Source organism: Bos javanicus, chromosome 11, assembly GCF_032452875.1.
Source record: "Bos javanicus breed banteng chromosome 11, ARS-OSU_banteng_1.0, whole genome shotgun sequence".
NCBI classification, from domain to species: Eukaryota; Metazoa; Chordata; class Mammalia; order Artiodactyla; family Bovidae; genus Bos; species Bos javanicus.
In genome coordinates, this window is record NC_083878.1 from 73,087,047 (window position 1) to 73,108,738 (window position 21,692).

At 46.0% G+C, this 21,692-nt stretch overlaps 1 protein-coding gene across 4 annotated transcripts; it reads left to right on the forward strand.

Moving 5' to 3' along the window:
• The first annotated feature begins 236 nt into the window (after positions 1-236).
• On the forward strand, positions 237-16,365 carry ADGRF3 (adhesion G protein-coupled receptor F3). 4 transcript variants are annotated; one of them, XM_061433076.1, is made up of 16 exons: positions 237-1,605; positions 3,558-3,707; positions 5,655-5,734; positions 5,957-6,115; positions 7,788-7,848; positions 8,238-8,378; positions 8,825-8,998; positions 9,465-9,683; positions 10,218-10,427; positions 10,922-11,065; positions 11,242-11,438; positions 11,827-12,006; positions 12,867-14,249; positions 14,715-14,756; positions 14,830-14,892; positions 15,530-16,365. In XM_061433076.1, the coding sequence occupies exons 4-16, from the start codon at positions 6,032-6,034 to the stop codon at positions 15,587-15,589; spliced, it is 2,958 nt and encodes a 985-aa protein (XP_061289060.1). In that variant the 5' UTR covers positions 237-1,605; positions 3,558-3,707; positions 5,655-5,734; positions 5,957-6,031; the 3' UTR covers positions 15,590-16,365. The 4 variants fall into 4 exon arrangements, with proteins under 4 accessions (XP_061289060.1, XP_061289056.1, XP_061289059.1 ...); XM_061433072.1 differs by lacking the exons at positions 9,465-9,683; positions 10,218-10,427; positions 10,922-11,065 and having other exon boundaries at positions 8,220-8,378; XM_061433075.1 differs by lacking the exons at positions 9,465-9,683; positions 10,218-10,427; positions 10,922-11,065.
• The last annotated feature ends 5,327 nt before the right edge of the window (positions 16,366-21,692 follow it).

Here is a 21,692-nt window from a genome sequence, read left to right on the forward strand (position 1 = left end):
TGAGGAAGAGGGATTTTATCCTGTAAACTTTACAGTGTAAAGAATATTTTCTTAATAAAAGGGAATAACTTGAGTGTTCTAAGAAAACTTGAATGTTCTAAGAAGTTTTTCTCAGAATACTTGAATATTTTAAAGAATACTTGAGAATATTCTTAAACTTTTCTGTAATGCATTTAAAGTGCTTTTTAAAACTAATAATAATGTTTATATGTGCTAAGCTCAGGCTATAAAGAGAACAGTGTTTTGAAGGAATGGATGTGGTTGCCATTCTCTAATTCATTTAAAGAAGTATTTAAAAACACATGTAATAACGGTAGATATAAGTGTGCTATGTTCATGCTACTTTGACAAGAGTATTATTTCAAGGGAACTGGAGTAACTTGAGAAAAAAGAAACTCAGGAAGATGACTCCTAGAGTATTATGAAGTCCTGGGAGTTTCTCCCACCTGTACATACATATACTTGACGCTAAAGAGCATACCACAGACTTTGAGAATTGCGCTAAGACATAGACCTTCACCCAGGTCCCAGATGGGTTGCTGGGTGGCACATATATGCAGTAGATCTGAATAGTATCACAAAGACTTTGAAAAGGGAACCAATGTTGAAAATACAATTCACAGTAGATGGGTCAGAACTTGTGACCTGAACCAAACTAGGGCAGTTGCTTGCTAAAATAAAAATATCAGTATTTTCCATAGGATTTAAATAAGATCCAGAGTCTTAGAATATTCAAATGTCGAGGCTACAATCCAAACTCACATGGCATATGAAGAGCCAGGAAATCTCAATTCGCATGGGAAAAGGCAATCAATAGACATCAGTGATGACATAGATGTTGGAATTATTTTTAAAAAGCCACTATTATAAAAATGTCTTGAGGGGACCTTCCCTGGTAGTCCAGTGGTTAAGACTCCCACTTCCAATGCAGGTTGGAACCTCAGGCTCTCCCTAAGGTCCCACATCGAGTTACACTGGAAGAGAGAAGTTGTTGGCATTAGATGTGTAACACGGACTCTACTGTTGGCGGGGGGGGGGGGCAGCATGACCTTGTATAAAATGACCGCTTCTGTAGCAAACCTGTGAATAAGGGTGGAAGACACTTTCTACCAATTGGTTCAGAAAATATGTAGAATAAAGCAGAAACAATAGGTTTTTGCTCAAAGTACCTGCTAATTTTTGTTCTTGGCACACATTTCTCTAGGGCTTCTAACAAAGTATTCAAAAATATTCTCTAGGTTTGTTGACTTTACAAAATCCTCTTATGTGTATATGTTGACATTCGTTAAATGTAGTTTTTCAGTTTTCTCTGACTAAAATATTGAAATCAATCTTGTTATAATCAGTAAGTACTGCGTGGTATTGGTGCAGAATGCTATTCCTTTCTTCTTTCATTTCCACAAAACGGAGGGAACTTCATTCCCCATAAGGATATAGTCTCTCTTTCCTCTCCCATTTCCCCAAGTGAACAGTGACCTATCTGACGGCTAAGAAGTGGAGAATAAGCTATGAGACCTCCCTCTTCTGAAGTGGCCAGTCCTCCAGACCCACTCTCAGCTCCCCCATCTTCACAAGGGAGACCTGGAGATGCCCAGCTATGCCAGTGTAAGTAGCATAAGGGGTAAGTAGATTCAGTTCAAGGAGGATGTCTGGGAAGTGCTTCTGGCTCACATCCAAACCACCATCTCTCTCTCATTCAGCTTTTCCAGTAATGAAGCTAATTTTGATTTCCAGCTATCTGACTCTTATGTCTGCTTTTCCATTCATTACCTCTTTGCAAAGCTTAGCATGTAGTTGTTCCCTCAGAGAAAATTGTTCTTCTTCATGGAGTAATATTACCATCTTGTAGCCTTCTGTAATTTGTATAAACCATCTCATATTTTTCATATTCAAATTGGTCATCCTGTCCTATGTGGTTTTAGGATTTCATTTCATGCTTAGGGAGGTCATCTATATCTCCATGTTATAAAATGATTTTCATAGATGAGTCTAAATAGATAGGGTGTGTGCTTAATAGATACTTAAACTTATTAACATTTTGATAGCCTGAATTGTACATTAAAATCAACAGGCTCCAGTATTTCCCTGGTGGTCCAGTGGTTAAGAATCCACCTGCCAATGCAGGAGCAGGTTCGACCCCTGGTCTGGGAACTAAGACCCCACATGTTGCCAGGCAACTAAGCCTGTGAGCCACAACTGCTGAGTCCACATGCTCTAGATAGAGCCCATGCTCTGCAACAAGAGAAGCCGCCTCAATAAGAAGCCTGCTCACTGCAACTAGAGAAAGCCCATGTGCAGCGACAAGAGCCCATGCACCACAGCAAAGACCCAGAGAAGCCAAAAATAATAAATAAAAAAATAATTTTTTTTTAATCCATAGGCTCCTGCCTTAGAGGATTTGAAATTTTTTTGCCTTTGAAAGAAAAAATTCTGTTTCATTCCAATGTCCTAGTCCTCCCCAAATGTTTATTCACACACACATACCCCTTAAATTTTTTTGATGTGAGAAATATCCTTAGTTTTTATGAAGATATATACAGCACCTGCCTTTTGTTAAAATACTTTTTATTGTCATATATTTCATAGATCATACATTATATGGCATCAAGCAATTTTAAACATGTTCTTTCTGTATTGGACCTTTCTGTCTCAGTCAAGAATTAGCTAATTAGCTATTACTGAAACTGTACTGCACCAAGGTTTCCAACTGGGTAAACAGCTGTGCATTTTCCCCTCCTCTCTGCACACCGTCCTCTGACATGCCCTGATACTGGCCAAGCCTTGGTAGCAACCAAAAAAAAAAAAAATACCGTATTCCATAATAACTGTCACAGTCTTTGTGCCCAACCCTTGTTTTGGTAAATGCTCCAAGATGCATTTAGTCCACAATACCACTGAATGTCTAGGACCTAGCATAGCATCGGACACCAGTGCTTAATAAGTATTCATTTAATGGATATATGAATGAATGAATTAACAACAGAGTTCTTTTACATTTTATGTACTCTTATGACATTGAAAATATAGCTTGTTTCATTAAATGGGAGTTATACCATTTGTACAGAACACATTCATAGACCCATAATTATGGCAATATTCTCACTTCTTTAGTTCTATTCGTAGTTTTATACACTTTGGACACCTCAACTTTCATGGGCCCAGGAATATGTTATTCCCCTTGTTATACTCATTTCTCATCATGAACTCAAAGGGATTAAGATGAATTGAGTACCAATTAGGAAAAATTCTGTTTTGGGGGTTGAATCTTTAGGGGTCTCTCCAGCTCCACCTCTACTGACTTTCTTTTTAAAAAATCGTTACTAATGTTATCATTTACTTTGGCAATTCTGGGTCTTTTTGCGGCACACAGGCTTCTTTAGTTACAGTTCTCGGGCTTAGTTGTAGCTTGTGGGATCGTAATTCCCTGACGAGTGATGGAACCCGGGCCCCTGCATTGGGTGCCTGGAGTCTTAGGCACTAGACCATCAGGAAAGTCCCCTCCACTGACTTCCTAATGTCCTCTGAGTCACTTGTTCCTTTGGTGTTTCCGCTTCTAGACAGAGCATCTTCTCTCCAAGTGGTCTGTCCTTGCCTCTCCTAACTGGAAACTTCTGCTGCTCAGTGTCCACCCAGCATGGAAGCAGCTCACCTCCACGTGTCTCAAGTCCACCTCTCTCTCCTGTCATTCCTGTCCTCCAGAGCCCCTGGTGAGCACTGTCCAGGTCCACTTAGTTCTCTGACTGACCCCCCTTGCCAGCAATAGTTGATGGTGTTGGTGTCCATCTAAGACCACCTGCAGCTACAGTAGACACTTGCCAACATGCTAACAGTGTCCCACCGCAAGTACCTGTGTCTTGTCTCTCTGGTTCTCAAATCTGATTCTTCTTCATTATCATGTTTTCTGAAATCAACTATTTACGAAGTCTTTGCTCTCATGAATGTATTTTGCTCTATGTGTTTGCTGTTTTTTCAGCAATGATTCTAACATGGGGTGGTGGAGAAAGTAGAAATGTATCGAGGCTAGGTGCTGTGTGTGTGTGTGTGTGTGTGTAAGTCAGTTCTTTCTTTTCTTTTTTTGGCCATACTTTTTTTGGCCACTTAGTTCCCCCACCAGATATCAAACCTGCACCCCCAGCATTGGAAGCATAGAGTCTTAACCACTGGGAAGTCTCAGCTCTTCCTTTTTCTGTAATTAAAAAAGAATATGCCTAAAGTTACAAAATATGTATATCAAACAGCACAGAGAACAATTCAGACTCCTAATCTCATTTTCAAGAGGCAACAATTATTGCTAACTTTCTAATGTATTCTTCCAGAAATATTCCAAGTATAAAATGCACAAGTATCTAATATGGATTCCTTTTTTTACCTAAAGGAAAGCATAACATACAGTTTAAATTTCACCATATATATCATGGTTCACTCCAAATAGCTACTTTACTTTTTTCCCCATAACAATGTTCTATTTGGAAATGCCATAACTTACCTAACCTATCCTTTTGGGGCATTTGGGTTGTTTAACTCATTTGCTATCACAAGCTCTGCCTTGAACATCCCTGTTGTTGTTCAGCTGCTAAGTCGTGTCCGACTCTTTCCGACCCCATGGACTGCAGCACGCCAGGCCTCCCTGTCCATCATCAACTCCTGGAGCTTGCTCAAACTCATGTCCATTGAGTCGGTGATGCCATCCAACCATCTCATCCTCTGTCGTCCCCTTCTCCTCCTGCCCTCAATCTTTCCCACCATCAGGGTCTTTTCTAATGAGTCAGCTCTTTGTATCAGGTGTCCAAAATATTGGAGCTTCAGCTTCAGCATCAGTCCTTCCAATGAATATTCAGGATTAATTTCCTTTAGGGTTGACTAGTTTGATCTCCATCCTTATACACATATTTTTGTACAAGTACACTTTTCTTAACCCTTAAGATAACCAGTATCTCACCTTTTGATAATTAGTGGGTGAAAAAGAATATTCTATTTCAATTTGCATGTCTTATATCTTAAGTTGGGTGTTTTTATATGTTCATCAAACTATTGATATTTCTTTGATTTTTTTTGCCCATTTTCTTACTGATGTGTAAGATAAAAAATTTTTGTGTTAAGATTAGCTCTTAATCTTCGCTAGTGGTCCAGTGGTTAAGAATCCTCCTGCCAACACAGGGGACATGGGTTTGATCCCTGGTCTGAAAAGATTCCGTGTGCCGTGGGGGAGGGGGCAACTAAGCCAGTGCACGCAATGAAGAGTAGTCCCTATTGCTGCAGCTACTCGAAAGCCTGCTCGCAGCAGTGAAGACCTAGTACAGCCGAAAATAAATAAGTAAATAGATAACATTTTAAAAAGATTAGCCTTACAATCATAGCCTTACAAATATGTTGTCTTTTGCCTTTTTATCCCAACAGTCTTTTCACCCCAAATTTAAAACTTTGTATACTTTCTAATTTATTATTTCCTCTCTGGCTTCTGGGTTTTGTGTCATACTTAGAAAAGCCTTCCTCACCATGAAATTATTTTATGAAACTCCTTGATAATTTCTCCAGGTATTTTCCCAGATTCTTTGTTACATTTAAGAGTCCAGTCTATCTAGAAATTATTTCAGCATAGCCATCAGCTCTGATGTTTGTCTTTTCTAATCTTGCCTTTTTGATCAATGACCCAGCTTCATGGGAGCTTCAGAAAAATCCAGATTTTCCAGACCCTTGGAGATGTGATGGAACCTGGCTGATGGACACATGGCTGGTATTGTGACCTAGAGCCCCCAGTTCCTCTCCTGCTCACTGAGTCCTGGGCCCAGACTCCAGCAGGGAACCTGGGCAGACCACTCTCACTGGAGCCTATGAGCTCCAGGGGGCCCCACAGTGACCTGGCTGCCCATTTGACTGTAGCATGGGCTGTAACACTTCCTCTGTAAACTCAGCCTGGCTCCCTTCCTCTCTTCTCTCACATTCCATCTGTGCACAGCCCTGCCAGCTCTCCTCGGAGGACATTTGCATCATGCGGCAGCAGGTGGGCTCTTGAGGACAGCTTCAGTGAGCCATGGTCTGCTCAGCTGCCCCTGTGCTGCTCCTGGCCATGACTCTCCCTCTGGTGGAGCCACCAGCTGTCCGAGCATTCCAGCCTGTGAGTAAGCCTGGGTGAGGACCACGAGAAGGTCTGCAGAGATGACAGTAGGGGCCTCTGGGTGTGACAGGCAGCACGGTGTAGGATGAATGGATGGGTGGATGGGAGAGGGCTGCAGGGTGAGGAAGTCATGCTTTTTTTTTTTTTTTTTAAATATTTATTTGCCTGAGCCGGGTCTTAGTTGCAGCATGTGGGATCCAGTTCCCCGACCAAGGATTGAACCCAGGTTCCCAGAACTGGGAGCACAGAGTCTTAACTACTGGACCACCAGGGAAGCCCCTGTAACATATTTTTTTTTAAGAGGATGGTTTTTTATGAGAGTTCAGCCTAATTTTTCAGAGTGTGAGGATAGCTTTTGTTTCTTTATTTGAATTCCTATGAACACCAGTGATGCCTGCTGCACTTTAGGTAAAGGCTCTTCTAGTCAAGCTTGCCACTTAAAAATGAAAATTAAAACTTGCCAAATTTGGGAACCATTGGCATAGAGGAGGAGAGAATCTGAGGCAAGTCAGCAGTGTCTAGTCTGGCACTTTATGATTTGTGTGTTCTCCCAGGTGGGTATCTATCTCTAGCCACATACTCATCTAGTGCATATCTGTTTTTAGACTGACCTCCTCACACACATGCAATTTTGAGAGAGGGAGGTGTGGGTGAGGAAATATTTACACACACCAGAGACCTAGGTATTGCTTCTGCTCACCCTCATGGCAATTGCTATGGAGGGAATAATCCCCAAGCTTCCCTGATAGGTCAGTTGGTAAAGAATCAGCCTGCAATGCAGGAGACCCCAGTTCGATTCCTGGGTATGGAAGATCCTCTGGAGAAGGAGTAGGCTACCCACTCCACTCCAATATTCTTGGGCTTCCCTGGTGGCTCAGCTGATAAAGAATCCACCCGCAATGCGGGACACCTGGGTTCAATCCCTGGATTGGGAAGATCCCCTGGAGAAGGGGAAGGCTACCCACTTTTTGGCTTGAAGAATTCCTTGGACTGTATAGTCCTTGGGGCTGCAAAGTCAGACACGACTGAGCGACTTTCACTTTCTTTCTGGGTGCCAGGCAGCTCCACCCAGCCCTCCTCACTGGAGCTCCAGACCCAGTCATTTCAATCAGCCTAGAGGCCCAGGGATGGGCTTCCCAGGTGGCACTAGTGGTAAAGAATTCTCTTGCCAAAGCAGGAGACATAAGAGACATGGGTTCGATCCCTGAGTTGGGAAGATCCTCTGGAGGAGGGCACAGCAACCCACTCCAGTATTCTTGCCTGGAGAATCCCCATGGACAGAGGGGCCTGGAGGGCTACAGTCCATGTGGTCGCAAAAAGTCGTGGAGGGACTTAGCACGCACACACACACACTCACAGACCCAGGGATGGGTGCATTCAGGAAGCAATTAAGCAAAGCTTGTTGACTCTCAAGGGTGTGTCTGGTTCCTGGGTTCGGGTGGGCCTTGCCAGCCTGGGAGGAATCCCTGGGGCTGCAGTCAGGCACCTTCTACCAGAAGCTGGCTTTCCCCTCCTGTTCTGCCCGCTTGCTTCCAGTCAACAAGAGGAGCTTCCGAGAGACCAAGTCACAGCAGATTACCCAGGCTGCCCCCGCAGCGGCTTAGAGAAGAAGGTGTCCCTGGACAAAGGCAGGGTTCAGCTCTCCCCAGAGTCTCCCTGTGCTCTGTTCCAGGGACAGAATCAGGCTCGAGGGGGATCAGGGCCACAGCTGGACCCCGAAAGTGGAGCAGGTGGTGAGTGGACGAATGGGAGGGTGGGGAGCAGGAAACGAGGCAGAAAGGTCTGGGAGAGGCACCGCCGAGGGGGAGGGCAGTGCAGGTCAGAGAGACCGGGTCTGGCACCAGTCACAGGTGTGAAGGCAGCTCTCTAGCTGTGAGGTCTTGACAAAACCTTTTGCTCCTGGAGAGTCTCACCTGTGCAAGGGGGGTTGTTGGAAGGGCAACATGAAGTGGCAGGTGTGATGGGTGAGCAGAGACCACCTTCCTGGGTCCTGTCTGTGTGGACTTGTCTGCATGGGCTGTGGGAGGAGGAAGGTGGGACGTCTTCGGGTTCCTGGAGGGGACAGCTAGTGTCCGGTCCACAGCAGCCGCTCCTTTCCCTCCAGCTCTCCCCTCTCCTGCAGAACTGGTCCTGGTCTCCATCTACATACAGCTGGACTTCTCTGATGAGCCCTGGCCGGTGGCACTCTCCCAGCCCCTGACTGTCCCGGCTGCCTCGGCTTCCTCGGCCCCAGTGACTCTCACTGGCCTCAACTTCACAACAGGTGGGGAAGAACCTCTCCTGACCCCCCAGCCTTTCAATGGCTCTTAACTGCTCAGGTGGGAGGGGGAGCTCAGGGTGCGAGAGCTGCCCAGCCCTCCCACAGTGTCCTGGTCTGAGATACTGTGGGGAGCTCCTCCCTATTTCTTGGAGGGTCTGCGTGCCCAGCTTCTTCCCCACCCCGCATCGGACAGACCTTCCCTTCCTGCTCCATGTCCCCATCTTCTAAACTTTGGCAGAGGCCCAAGGGGCAGATGATGCTGAGCCGGGGTTTCTCCACTCCCACCTCGGATGCCTTTGCCCAGCACGCTCTGCTGCTTTGAACCCTGGCTGGGAAGGCAGTGACTTTGGGATTGTTCCAGAAAGCTAGCCCTAGGGCCTCGCAGACAGCAGGCATCAGCCTTTCCTGGACACCCTGCTCACTTCTCATTTCCCTTCCTTCTGTCACAGAGTGCAATGTCACCCACGACGGGCACAGCTACTGTGCTTGCCTCTCTGGGTACCAGTGGAACGCCAGCATCTGCAGCCATCGCCAGCCCTGTCAAACCACCATCAAGCACCGGCCATGCGGCTGTCTTGTTCTGAGCCCTACTGAAGCCGGGTACTGCGAGCTGCTGCCACCTGGTGAGGAGGGCTGGGAACTTGGAAACCAATAGCCCCGAGTGAACAAAACCCTCTCTGTGTTTTTTCCTCTCTGAGGGCTGTATCTCTGCCAGCTGGTCCAAGCCCAGCGGCTCCTCTGGGTGAGAGAAAATGCCAGGTATCACAGCAGATCACAGGCCCCGCGCTTGGGACAGGAATAGTGAGACTAACCAACAATAGGGCTCTGGAGACAGGTGGACAAGGAAAGTTTCCTTTCTGGTGGAGGGGGAAGTCTTAGGTCAGAAAGCTTCCCTGTGTGGTTCCTACTGACATATAGGGTCTTCCAGGCTGGACTGCAGCAGCCACACTCCTCCAGGGACAAAACAGGACAATTAGTGTTGGGTGGGGAAGGAGTGAGGAGAGATGGGCTTCAGAAAATGGGGGAGGAGGGCGAGGCTCCAGGGCCACAAGTTTCTGTTCTGGGGGTCCTGTCTCCTGCCTCCTGCAGTCCCCGCAACCCTGAACCTTGACTCCTGGCTGCAAATGCCTGGCAACATGCTGAACCTGACCCTCCTCATGAACCAGGAGACCACTGACCTGAACTGGTTCCTGTGGCCCACAGGAAGCCCCAGCCCCGTCCTCCTGCAGGCAGGGACCTGTGTGTCCTTGACCTCCAGCCGGGGCCAGACTGTCCTCAGCATCGTCAACATCTCCCATAGATGGGCAGGTAGCCCGCCTGTCGCTCCCTCCTCCTCTTCTGCCTTCTCGCTCCTCCCCTTCTTTCTTCCCTCCTCTTCCTCTGCTCCCCTCCATCTCCTCCTCCCTCTCTTCTTCCTTCTTGTCTTTCCTCCTCTTCATTTTCCTTATGTCCATTTATTCATTCTGGGGAAATGAAGGCTAAGAGGCCCATGGATGTGAAGAATTTTGATGAGAAAACGCGAAAAGCATGGTCTCAATTTCAACTGAGGACAGATGTGGGCTTTTCTTCATGATGCCAAGATGGCAGTGGGTGGTGCGGGAAGAGCATCTCCTGGAGACAGGGAGGTTCATCTTAGGATGCACGGCAACAGGCTCGTGACAAAGCGTCAGGATCTCCTTTTCCTCCTAGCAGTCCTTGAGGGCACGGGGATCTTTCCTGCTGGGGTTTAGCTCAGGCTGGATGGGGAGGGCAGACCTAGGGAGTGGCTGGGGAGGCAGGAGGGACCCTGCAGTACATGTCGGGGCTGAGCAGCTGGGAGGTGCAGCAGGCATGTGTCTGCAGGTGAGTACATATGCCGCTTCGAGGCCCAGGGATTCAGGTGGGAGCTGCACCAGGTGGTGAGGGTGCCCCTGCAGGCAACAGATGTGACTGGGCTCCCAGACCAGCTCTCCATCTCCTGTGCCACCTCCCCCGGCTTCCAGCTGAGCTGCTGCATCCCCAGCGCACATCTAGGCTACACGGCTTCCTGGAGCCCCAGAGAGGGCGGCCAAGGTATGGAAAGGGGCTGACTGTCTCGGGGGTCCAGGGAGAAAGGGCAGCTAGTCGCCTCCAGGCAGCTGGGGCTCCAGCCCCCAGGAAACAGGCTGCAGTTCAAGCTGGGAGTTCCAGGTCCAAGTCCAGTACTTTTTTGACCCCAGTTCTATTCAACAATAACCACATGTGTGTAGACAACTTTCACATCATGCTGTCATCCACACGATCTCCTGGAACCCACCCAATGCTGCTGTGCAAGCTTCCTCTAATGATGGTCCCATTTTACAAATAAGTCCACTGCGGCTTCAGGGCCTGGAGCTTGTAGGACACCCCCGACACACCACCAGGGTCTCCCGGCCCCAAATCTCAGCTCAGCCTGCAGTAGTCTGCTGCCCACATACCACTCAGCTTTTCTCCACTGTTTCATCTGCTTCTGAAATTGCTAGAAAGACCCCGAGGGGTCTAGGCGTGTCCCTGGTCCGGAGACCATTCCCTTCTCGTGTCCCCCTCAGCCTCCGTATTCAACAAGCCGGACTCCCAGTGCTTCATGCTGGCTGTTCAGCACTGCCCTACAGCCAACACCACATACATTTGTGAGCTGCAGAGCCCGGGTCTGAGCCCTCTCAGGGTCACCGTCTCTGTCACCATCATTCAGGGTACGTGGGGCCTGGGATCCGGCCAGCCATCTTCTCACTGCCCACCCTGGGAGCTCCCCCTGGGTGTCTCCCTGAGCTGGGCAACACAACCAGACTCAAAAGCCTGCAGGGGTTTCTGCTCAAGGAAAGGCTTGGGCTTGAATGCGCTGCTAAGCCCTCCCTGATGTCATTTTTAGATGGAGACACCACCTGCCCTGAGGACTCTTCAATTGTTGCCTGGAACGTCACCAAGGCTGGCCATATGGCACAGGCCCTGTGTCCTGGGGACAGGACGGGCATGGTAAAGAGGCCCTGTGGGCCTGATGGGGTCTGGGGACCCATCCACAGCAACTGCACAGACGCGGGGCTCCTGGCTCTGCTCCTCAGAGCCCAGGTAAAGCTTCTGACCCTGCTGTCCACATGCCCCATCCTCCATGATCTATCCCTTCCTCAATCAGGACCCAGCTTTAGAGTCCTTTCCCCCCGAGGCCCAGCAGGAAGGTTATTCAGCTTCTCTGAACTGGAGCCCTAGCAGAGCCAGGAAGTAGGTGTTGAGACCCTACTACCCAGTGTTGGTGTAGTCCCAAACCTTCATGCCCTCAGGTATCTGCTCCACAAACCTTGGTGTGAATTCCTCCCACGTGGCTTGTTCTCCTCTCTGCTTCCTGCTCCCCTGGGATGGGATGTGGGGAGAAAGAAAGGAGGTGCTGGGCCGGGAAGGAGGTGGCCCTTCCTTCTTGACGGCTCACCAACTCCCCTCCTGCTGTCTTATCTGTCTCAAGCTGCTACAGGCAGGCCAGGGCTGGCCTGAGGAAGAGGTGTCACAGATCCTGGCTCAGCTGCAGGAGCAGGTAGAGGCAGTGATCTCCCCCTCTGACTTACTGGCCCTGGTGGCCACCATGACAGTCCTGGCCAAGGTGGTGGCAGACACTGGAACACAGCTCAACTGCAGCGCCCTGGAGGTGAGATCTCTGAATCACAGCAGGGGCCAGCTGGGTAGTATGGGCAGGAAGCTCTTCCCCCAGGCATTTCTGTCCCTCTGACATCGCCATGGGCTGTCAGATGGCAGACCTTTCTAGAGTCCAAGTGTCTGCTCTCCTGGTCCCTCTCTCCTGCCTACACCAAGGCCATGGAGCGTGAAGGCCTGATGCTGGGAACACATGGGAGGCTGGGGAAAACAGGAAGGGGTGTGGAGACAGGAGTTCAGAGGCGTTCATATGTGTGCAGGCATGTATGTGGACTTGATCTGAATCCCCCCAGGCCCACACACAAGGTACCTGCATGAGGATACTCAAACGCACTTGGCTTTGCGGGACTCACCTAAACCAGCTCTCAGTATAGGCACCAGGTGGTGAACCCTAAGCTGCAGCCAAAGGAATAATCAGGGACAATGGCCCGGCACATCCTTCATGTCTGGAACATGCATCACTTGTGGCTACAGGCATGCAGGTGGTCCTCTACTTCAGAGAGTGTGCCCTCTACCACTGGGCACCACTCCTAGCTTTACAGATCTGGAGGGGCCCCCTTAGGACATTAGAGGCCCCAAGGGATGGAAGGGGGAGGAGGGTTGTCATACAGAAGGGTGGGGTGTTCCTCAGGAGCCACATATTGAAGGCACCCCAGCAGTTGGCTGAACAACCCCCCACCCTTCCCATTTAGAAAGGCTCTCTTCACAGGCCTGTCTTCCTCTCCCTCTTTCTTCCCATCCTTGGGTCCTGAGCTAGACTTGGAAGGATGGGTTTGGGGTCTGTGGTTCCCAGCGCCCCAGCTCAATGCTGTGGGCTCTGGCAGCCAGGCCTCATCTCTCTATTGGGTGTTGCAGGCTGTCCTGAAAACCACAGACAAGGTCCTTGGCATGAACTCCAGCTCTCTGTGGACCCTAGCCCAGAGGCAGACGCCCTCGGTGGGCTCCAGTCTCCTGCTGGCGGTGGAGACCCTGGGACACAGCCTGTGCCCACAGGACCAGCCTTTCTCCTTCGTCTTGCCCAACGTGCAGCTGCAGAGCCAGCTCCTCGAGCCCACATTTCCAGCTAACTACAGAGTCTCCTTCCCTACTCAGCCCCCACTGAAGGCATGGATTCCCAGGCACTCATTGGCGCCCCTGCGCCATAACGGAACCAACGTCAGTATTACTAGCCTGGTGCTGCAGGAACTGGACCACCTTCTGCCCTCAAACTATGGGCAAGGGCTGGGGGACTCCCTCTATGCCACTCCTGGTCTGGTCCTCGCCATCTCCATCATGGCAGGTGGCCAGGTCTTCAAGCAGGGAGAGGTCATCATGGACTTTGGGGACACAGATGGCAGTCCCCACTGTGTCTTCTGGGACCACGATCTCTTCCAGGGCAAGGGAGGCTGGTCTGATGCAGGGTGCCAGGTGCAGGCAGCCAGTGCCAGCCCCACCACTCAGTGTATCTGCCGGCACCTCACTGCCTTCTCCATCCTCATGTCTGGACACACGGTTCCAAACAACCCCACCCTGGAGCTGCTGAGTCAGGTGGGCTTGGGAGCCTCCATTCTAGCACTGCTCCTGTGCCTGGGCGTGTACAGGCTGGTGTGGAGGTTTGTGGTACAGAACAAGGTCGCCTACCTACGCCACTCGGCCCTGCTCAACATGGTCCTCTGCCTGCTGGCCGCAAACGCCTGCTTCCTAGGAGCTCCGCTCCTCCCTGCGGGGCCCCGCAGCCCACTCTGCCTGGCTGCTGCCTTCCTCTGTCACTTCCTCTACCTGGCCACCTTCTTCTGGATGCTGGCTCAGGCCCTGATGTTGGCCCACCAGCTTCTCTTTGTCTTCCATCAGCTGTCCAAGCTCCGAGTACTCTCCCTGATGGTGCTCCTTGGCTACCTGTGCCCGATGGGTTTAGCAGGTATCACCCTAGGCCTCTACTTACCCCGAGGGCAATACCTGAGCGAGGGGGCATGCTGGCTGGACAAGAAGGGAGGAGCGCTCTACACCTTCGTGGGTCCAGTGCTGGCCATCATGGGCGTGAATGGGCTGGTACTCACCATGGCTGTGCTGAAGCTGCTGAGACCCTCGCTGTCAGAGGGACCCCAGGTGGAGAAGCGCCAAGCCCTCCTGGGGGTGATCAAAGCTCTGCTCATTCTTACACCTATCTTCGGCCTCACCTGGGGGCTGGGGCTGGCCACTCTGCTAGAGGAAGTCTCCATAGTCCCTCACTACCTCTTCACAGTTCTCAACGCCTCCCAGGTGGGTGACACGGTGGCAGGCATGCTCTTTGCCCTGTTAGACAGCCTAGGTCACTGCCAGTCCCTTCTCAAGGAGGTATCACGGTGGAGCAGAAAAACACAGGCACAGGAATTTTAAAAGGCTTAATTAAGTCTGTATCCCAGTTCCTCCATGGACTGCTAGGTAACTTTGGACAGACTTCTTTGAGCTTTGGTTCTCTTATCTGTAAAATATCTGAAATTGCTATTGAAGTCAGGGAATTGCCAGTACCCAATCTTTTGATATTCATCTTCCTCGTAACAGTAAGAAAAGCATCTGAAATGGATCCTATGCATCAAGTGATGTTAATGCTCAGAACTGAGATGGGAAGCCTCAGGATGGGAATTAGGCGAAAGGACAGAGGTTGAAGGAAGAAGAAAGGCAATGAGTTGATTTCAGTTGATTCCTTCCTCCTTGACTAACGGATCCCCATATCCCTCTTTTCAGGGTGTCTTCATCTTACTGTTTGGTTGCCTCATGGACAAGAAGGTGAGTCTGCTCGTCTCCCCATGCCTGACTTGCACTGGAAGGCCGGGCATAACAGCATTCACCTCTCTTGCAGGTCCAAGAGGCTTTACGCAAACGCTTCTGCTGCAGCCAACCCCCCAGATCCACCATCTCCTTGGTGAGTTGCTGGCTTCAAGTTTTACTTTGACCCCTGAGAGCAGGTCAGAAGTAGATGTTCCACAGCCTTTGAAGGAGACAGGCACAGCTAGAATCCAAGAGAATACTGGGGATTTAGGGCCAGCTCTCCAACAGCAGAGAAAGCAGCCCAGGCAGAGGACAGATTCAGGTTCCCGGGCTCCTGATTGTATCCTGGACTCTTGGTAACTCTGGATTGTCCCTTGTTCCCCCTCTCTGAAAATCTGCCTCCAGTTGGCATTTGAAAAGTAGGATAGGTATGCATGGGAGTCACTGCAGCTGGGAGCAAAGTTTCTGCTGCCCAGGCATGAAGGCAAGTGAAAATATAGAAATGGATACAATCCATCAAAGGAGAGATGGCAATAATAATCGCTCTGCAATTGGGCCTTTCCACCCCCTTCAGGCTTCCCTGGTGGGTCAGATGGTAAAGCATCTGCCTGCAATGTGGGAGACCTGGGTTTGACCCCTGGGTTGGGAAGATCTCCTGGAGAAGGAAATGGCAACCCACTCCAGTACCTTTGCCTGGAAAATCCCATGGACAGAGGAGGCTAGTAGGCTATAGTCCATGGGGCTGCAAAGAGTTGGACATGACTGAGTGACTTCACTTCACCCCTTCCTAGGCCACAAATGAAACCTACATCTCAGAACACAGCAAAGGAAGAAGTAAAGATGCTAGGTGAAAATGAAGTGTTCTTAGGGGCAGCATGCATAGCATGTGGTGAGGCTGAGTGCACAAAGGGCTTTCCAGCAAAGCTCTAAAAGGAAAACTCCTCTTCGTATACCTGTCCCAACCCAATGGCGGAAAACAGATTTCTTCAAGTGGACGTTTCTAGATGGGCTGAAGAAGGTGGAGGCCTCAGATGTGGACAGCATCTCCTATTGCTTTCCCAGAAAGGTGGAGGAGGTGTCACCACCACCAACCCTTGACTCAGTTCACTCTGAAAATTCCTTTTCACACTATCAAAATTTTAATCATCCTGAAAAACCATTGTTTTGAAGGAACTGCTGTTGGTGGGCCTGGAGTGCAGAGGGGAGAGGGGCCTGCAGAGGCTTCAGGGAGAGCTCCTTGGTGGGGAAGACAGAAACTCTGAGTGACCCACAGGCAGAGCTGGTGTTCCTTCAAGGAGGCTGAGGGTATGTCCTTGAAGCCAGGGATGGGTCCTGGCCAACGATCTGAACACTTTCCCCCTCCCAGAGCTCAGCCAATGGGAAAGGTAGCCCTCCCATTAGTCACACTCATTTCTCTTGTAGTCATCTGTCTCCACCTCTAAACTATCCAAGCAAGAAAAGCATGAAAAACTAGCTGAAGCTACCTAATGAATAAGCCTGCCCTTGCTGTAAAAATGATCACCAAAGTTCAAAGTAATTACAAGCAAAACTATCTCAACCAGGTTTTTAACTAATCAACAGTTTATGTTACAGAGATATTTGATAAAAATGGTTTTATTTGAACTATTCAGTGATTTCTTGTCTAATGATTTCTTCCCTATAGTTACAAAGAAAGGATGACTTTAAAAAAAAATAAAAAAGAAAGGATGGCTTAATTGAAAGGAATGCTGATCTTCCAAACACTGGAGGCAAAGGACAGAATTTGGTTTCTTTTCAAAATATAGGAAAAAGTGAAGTTAATAGGTCTCTCTTTAAGCTTTATAAAACACATCACTATATGTAAGTTTCATACATATGTATGTATATAAAAAGTCGTTGATAGAAGGCATTCATAAGCAGGAGGCAGCAGTACTGGAATCAGCGGGGGCTTTGCCTTGCCGGTTTCCCTGACAACAGAATCATGTCTCAATTCCACTTTTACATGATTAACATTTACAGTCTTAATTTTTTTAATTATAATTTTTTTTAATTCAAGTAATATAGAATAGAAGCAGCAGACTCCTTTTCTGAGCATGCTTCCAAAGATACATGTGTGTTCTCATCTTCCTTCTCAAATGATTACACATACTCAAAACACACTCTGCTGCTAACAGCACACTTTAGAATGGATAAATGAAATGACATTAAGCCTTTGTTTACTTGGCTTTCATCATTTAAAAAAAAAAAGTGGAATAAACAGAATGCTCTGGAGGTAAATCCAAGAAGGCGAGATTTAGCAGCAATTGTATTTCTAATAAGAAGGCTTAAAGAAATAAGTAAACAAGTGGACAGATAAATGTGCAAAGGATGTGTACTCTATGTTTGCACCCTTAAAAAAGAGGCACGTGGTGAAACCAATTAGGATATATCCATCCCAAGGAATGCTATGTGGTCACTAAAAATGATGACACTCAGCTACACCTACCAAAATGAAACAATATTTAGGCTACATATCTAAGTAATAAAAAAGGGTTCCAGAACAGTGTACTAGGCAATTACGTTCCATATGTCCATATAAATATGTATGCGTTAAAAAGAGATACCAAAATACAAAGAGTGGGTATCTCTACTTGATTCTTCATTTTCTTCTTCTACTCTATATTGTTTGAATTATTTTTTTATAATGAGCATGTATTTTTATGTTAGAAAAAAATATTTTCAATAAGTTTTCCTGACCATTTTGCATATTTAAAAATAGAATCTTCACAAGCAAGGAAACACAAAAAAAATACATCCTGGAATTTAAGTTTGTACAGAAGGATAGACTACATTAGGTGTTCCTGGGAAAGCTCTGAACTTTCTATCTGGAGTTCTGCTTTGGGAATCAACTGATCATTGATATTCCTTTAAGTGTGAAAGGGGAAAGGGCTTCTAGTTGAGTATGACACTGAGTACAAACACTGCCAACATGTCTGAATGCTTCTTCTCTTTGACAATCATCTATTTTCAGAATAGTACTACTATTTTTGTCCTCCAGTCCCCCCATTCTCCAATTTCCTCTCAATCAATGATCACTCTTCTTTGAAGAAGCACAATATACCGGTTGAGAGTCCCCAGAAAACCACAGTGATACAGGCAGAGAGCCTCTGAGTCACCGACTAAAATCTGAGAAAGCCCAGGAGACCCTGATACCACCTTTTACTCCTCAAGAGAGACCAAAACTTGAGAGGCCTGAAGAAATATACAAAACTGAGAAAGGACACAGGGAGGAGCCAGGCAGAAAATTAAAATTCTTCTCTCAGGAAAGATGGAAGCAGAGACTGTTGGAAGCAAACAGCTGAGGGCAGGGGAGAGCCGAGGGGAAAGGGTAGGGGAGCCAAACTTCCAAAGTCTGAATGAAAGAAAATAAAGGCAAATAAAGGCTCCACTCGCAATTGGTTATAAGGTAGAACACAGAGTGTAATTAAAGTTTTACATGGAAGACACTTTAAGTTGGGATCTTTACGAAGAATATAACCAGTTTCAGCTATTTAAGAACAAACTTTAAGGAGACAACTGTAATCACCACAGCCAAGGATGGGCTTTTGTAGCAGTCATGCAAATGAAAATAACGCGGGTGTCTCTTGTATGTATAAAATGTTTTGAAATGGTACATAGCTTTAACCTATGTGCTCCTTTCCAATCCAGTTCCACTGCCCCCCACCTAGAGGTAACCTCTGTTCTGAATGTTTTCCCTTACCTTAAAAAAAAATTGTTTTTAACTGTGATAAAATACACATAAAATTGATTACTTTAACCATTTAAAAATATACAGTTCAGTAATATTAAGTACATTCACATTGCTGTGCAACCAACCTTAAGAATTCATTTTTCAAAACAGAAACTCTGTACCCACTAAACAACTCCTCATCATCCATCCAAGCCCTGGCAACCACCATTCTACTGTCCTTAAGAATTTGTTCTGCATATTTAAATACCTGGTACAAGTGGAATCATACAGTATTTCTTTTGTAATTGGCTTGTTTCACTTAGCATATCCTCAAGGTTTATCTGTGTTGTAACATGTGACAGGATTGCCTTCCTTTTACTCATCCATTGGTCCATCAACGAACACAAGTTGTTTCCGAGTTTTAGTAATTGTCCATAACGCTGTTATGAACATGGGTGTATAAATATTTCTGAGACCCTGCTTTCAATTCTTTTGGATATATACTAGAAACTTCTAGGTCATATGGTAATTTTACCTTTAACTTTTTGAGGAACTGCTATACTATTTTCCATTCCATCTGCACAATTTAAAATTCCCATCAGTAGTACACAAAGGTTTCAATTTCTCCATATCCTCATCAACACTTGTTATTTTCAGGGTTGGATTTTTTTTTTTTTAAGTAGCCATTCTACTGGCTGTGAAGTTGCAGTTTAATTTGCATTTCTCCAATGACTAGTGTTGCGAAATATCTTTTAATGCACTCATTGTTCATTGTCAATCTTCTCTAGAGAAATGTCTATTCAATCATTTGCCAATTTTTAAATTGTGTTGTTTTTCTAGATGTTGAGTTGTAGTTCTTTATATACTCTGAATTAATAACCCTTATCAGATATGATTTTCCCCCATTTCATAGGTTGTGTTTTCAACGTGTCCTCTGATGTACCGACGTTTTCTTATGAACTCCAATTTTTTTTTTTCTTTCCTGTGCTTTTGGTGTCATATCCAAGAATCACTGCCAGACCCAGTATCATGTAGCTTTCCCTCTGTTTCTTTCTAAGGGTTTTATCATTTTAGCTCATGTTTGTGTCTTTGGTCTGCTTTGAGTTCATTTTGTAGAGTGTAAAGTAGGGGTCCAGCTTCATTATTTTGTATGTGTATTTACAATTTTCCCAACACCATTTGTTGAAAATACTGTCCCTACCCCACTAAATAGTCTTGGCACTCTTCTCAAAAATAATTTCACCATATATGTGTTCCTTTATCTGGGCTCCTTTTTAAATACTAACTCCAGATTTCATTCAAATTTCATCAGTTTATTAGTGTTCACCCAGGATACTAGCATTACCTTTAGCTGCCAGATCTCCTTAACCTCCTCTGGTCTGTGACAGTTATTCACGACCTTGATAGTTTTGAGTATTGGCAAGAATTTTGTAGAATGTCCCTCAATTTAGTCTGATGTTGTCTAAAGATTCAACTAGGTTATGGGTACTCGGAAAGAATACCACTAAGGAGAAGGGCCCTTTTGATTACATGACACCATCAGGTCTGTGATATCCACATGCCAACACTATGATGATAACCCTGGGCTCTTAGTTAAGCTAGCGTCTGCCAGGTTTCTCCACTGTAAGTTTGCCTGGTTTTCCATCTTCATACTTTTATTTTTTGGAGTTGAGTCACTAAGTCCAGCCCACACTCACCAGGGGAAGGGCATGCTCCACCTGCGGGAGTATGGGGTCTACACATATTATTTGGAATTCTTCAATAAGACTTTTTTTTTCTTGTTTTGGAAAATATTTTCATCTCATATGTAGGCATCCTAGGAGTATACTTAGTTTTGCTTGTTTTTGAAATTTTGCTGTGGATGAACATTTTTTATTTATAATATTTTGCTATTAAAGAGCAATGCTGCTATCAACACTCTTGTACACGTCTCCTGATAACTCGTGTGCACGTTTCTTCAGGAAATATACCTAAGAGCGGACATGCTGGACTATAAGCCATGTGTCATATTCAAATGTACAAGATAATGCCAGACTGTTTTCTACAATGGTTGTAGCAATTTGTATTCTTACCAGCAGGTATAAAAAGTCCCTATTGTCCACATTCTCACTAACGCTTAGTGTTCTCAGTCCTGTTTATTTTTGCCAGTCTAGTAGGCATAAACTAATACCTCATCATGATCTTAGTTTGGTTTTTCTTGACGACTAATGAGCATATGAGCATCTTTTTATGTTTATTCTCCATTTGTGTATTATTTTATAAAAAAAAAACCTGTTAATATCTTTTGCCAGTTTTTACCATGCTCTCTTCTTACTCATTTACAGGAATTCTGTATATATCCCAGATCCTTTGTAAAATATATCTATATCATGTATATTTTGTAAGATATCTATCCTATGTATATGACAAAGATATAAAAGAGGTATCTCTATCACATGTATAATATACCTTTGTAAAATATATATATATAGATATATATATATATACATATATGCACATTCTTTGTTAAGTTGTATCTGTATCTTCACCACATTTGTGGCTTCTCTTGCTGCTCTATCATATAAAGAACAAACGTTCTTATTTCAACTTAAGCCAACTTATACATCTTCTCTTTTATGGTAACACTTTTACTGTCTTGTTTAAAAAAAAGTACCCATCCCAATAGCGGTATTTTTCCCTAAATTGAAAAAAGTTTTTTACCTTTTATATTTCACTTATCTAGAGTAAATACTTGTGATTTGTAAATATACTGATTTACAGCATTAAAAATTCAAGTTATGTAGAATTTACCAATGAAATCATGGGGAAATGATGCTGGGATCCTCAAATAACCTTTTAAGAGGTTAGCACTTGCTCCCTTGCCTAAACTGTCCCTGAACTAGAGAATGATTCTGATTGCCAGTAACTTTCATACATCTAAACAACATTCACATAAATGGTTGCAGCTGAGACTTTGCTTCAAAGCACGAGCACACATGTTATTCAATGCAGTTTGGTTGTCAAAAAACTGAGGATTTTTAGTATGTGGACCAAATCTTTAAAATTTCTTTACACCTGGCAAACAGAAACATCTCCAAACAGTAATAAAATAAATTTACTTCAATTGGACAATGGGGAAAAAATGGTGTTATTCTAAAGCAGGACTTTATGTTCCTAGCGGCCTCATGGTGGACCAAAATGGTTAGAAGTTACAAATGAGCAGTCCAAGGCAAAATCTGTCTCTAAAACAAGAGAACCACCTCTTACCTCTAATAAAACAAGGCAAA

What these genes read in the sequence shown, in the direction of transcription:
- ADGRF3 (XM_061433076.1), top strand. Translation starts at nt 6,032, where the DNA reads ATGGTCTGCTCAGCTGCCCCTGTGCTGCTCCTGGCCATGACTCTCCCT. An exon ending in CTCTGTCACCATCATTCAGG is followed by an intron (nt 11,066 to 11,241) that starts GTACGTGGGGCC and finishes TGTCATTTTTAG; the next exon opens with ATGGAGACACCACCTGCCCT. An exon ending in TCAACTGCAGCGCCCTGGAG is followed by an intron (nt 12,007 to 12,866) that starts GTGAGATCTCTG and finishes TGGGTGTTGCAG; the next exon opens with GCTGTCCTGAAAACCACAGA.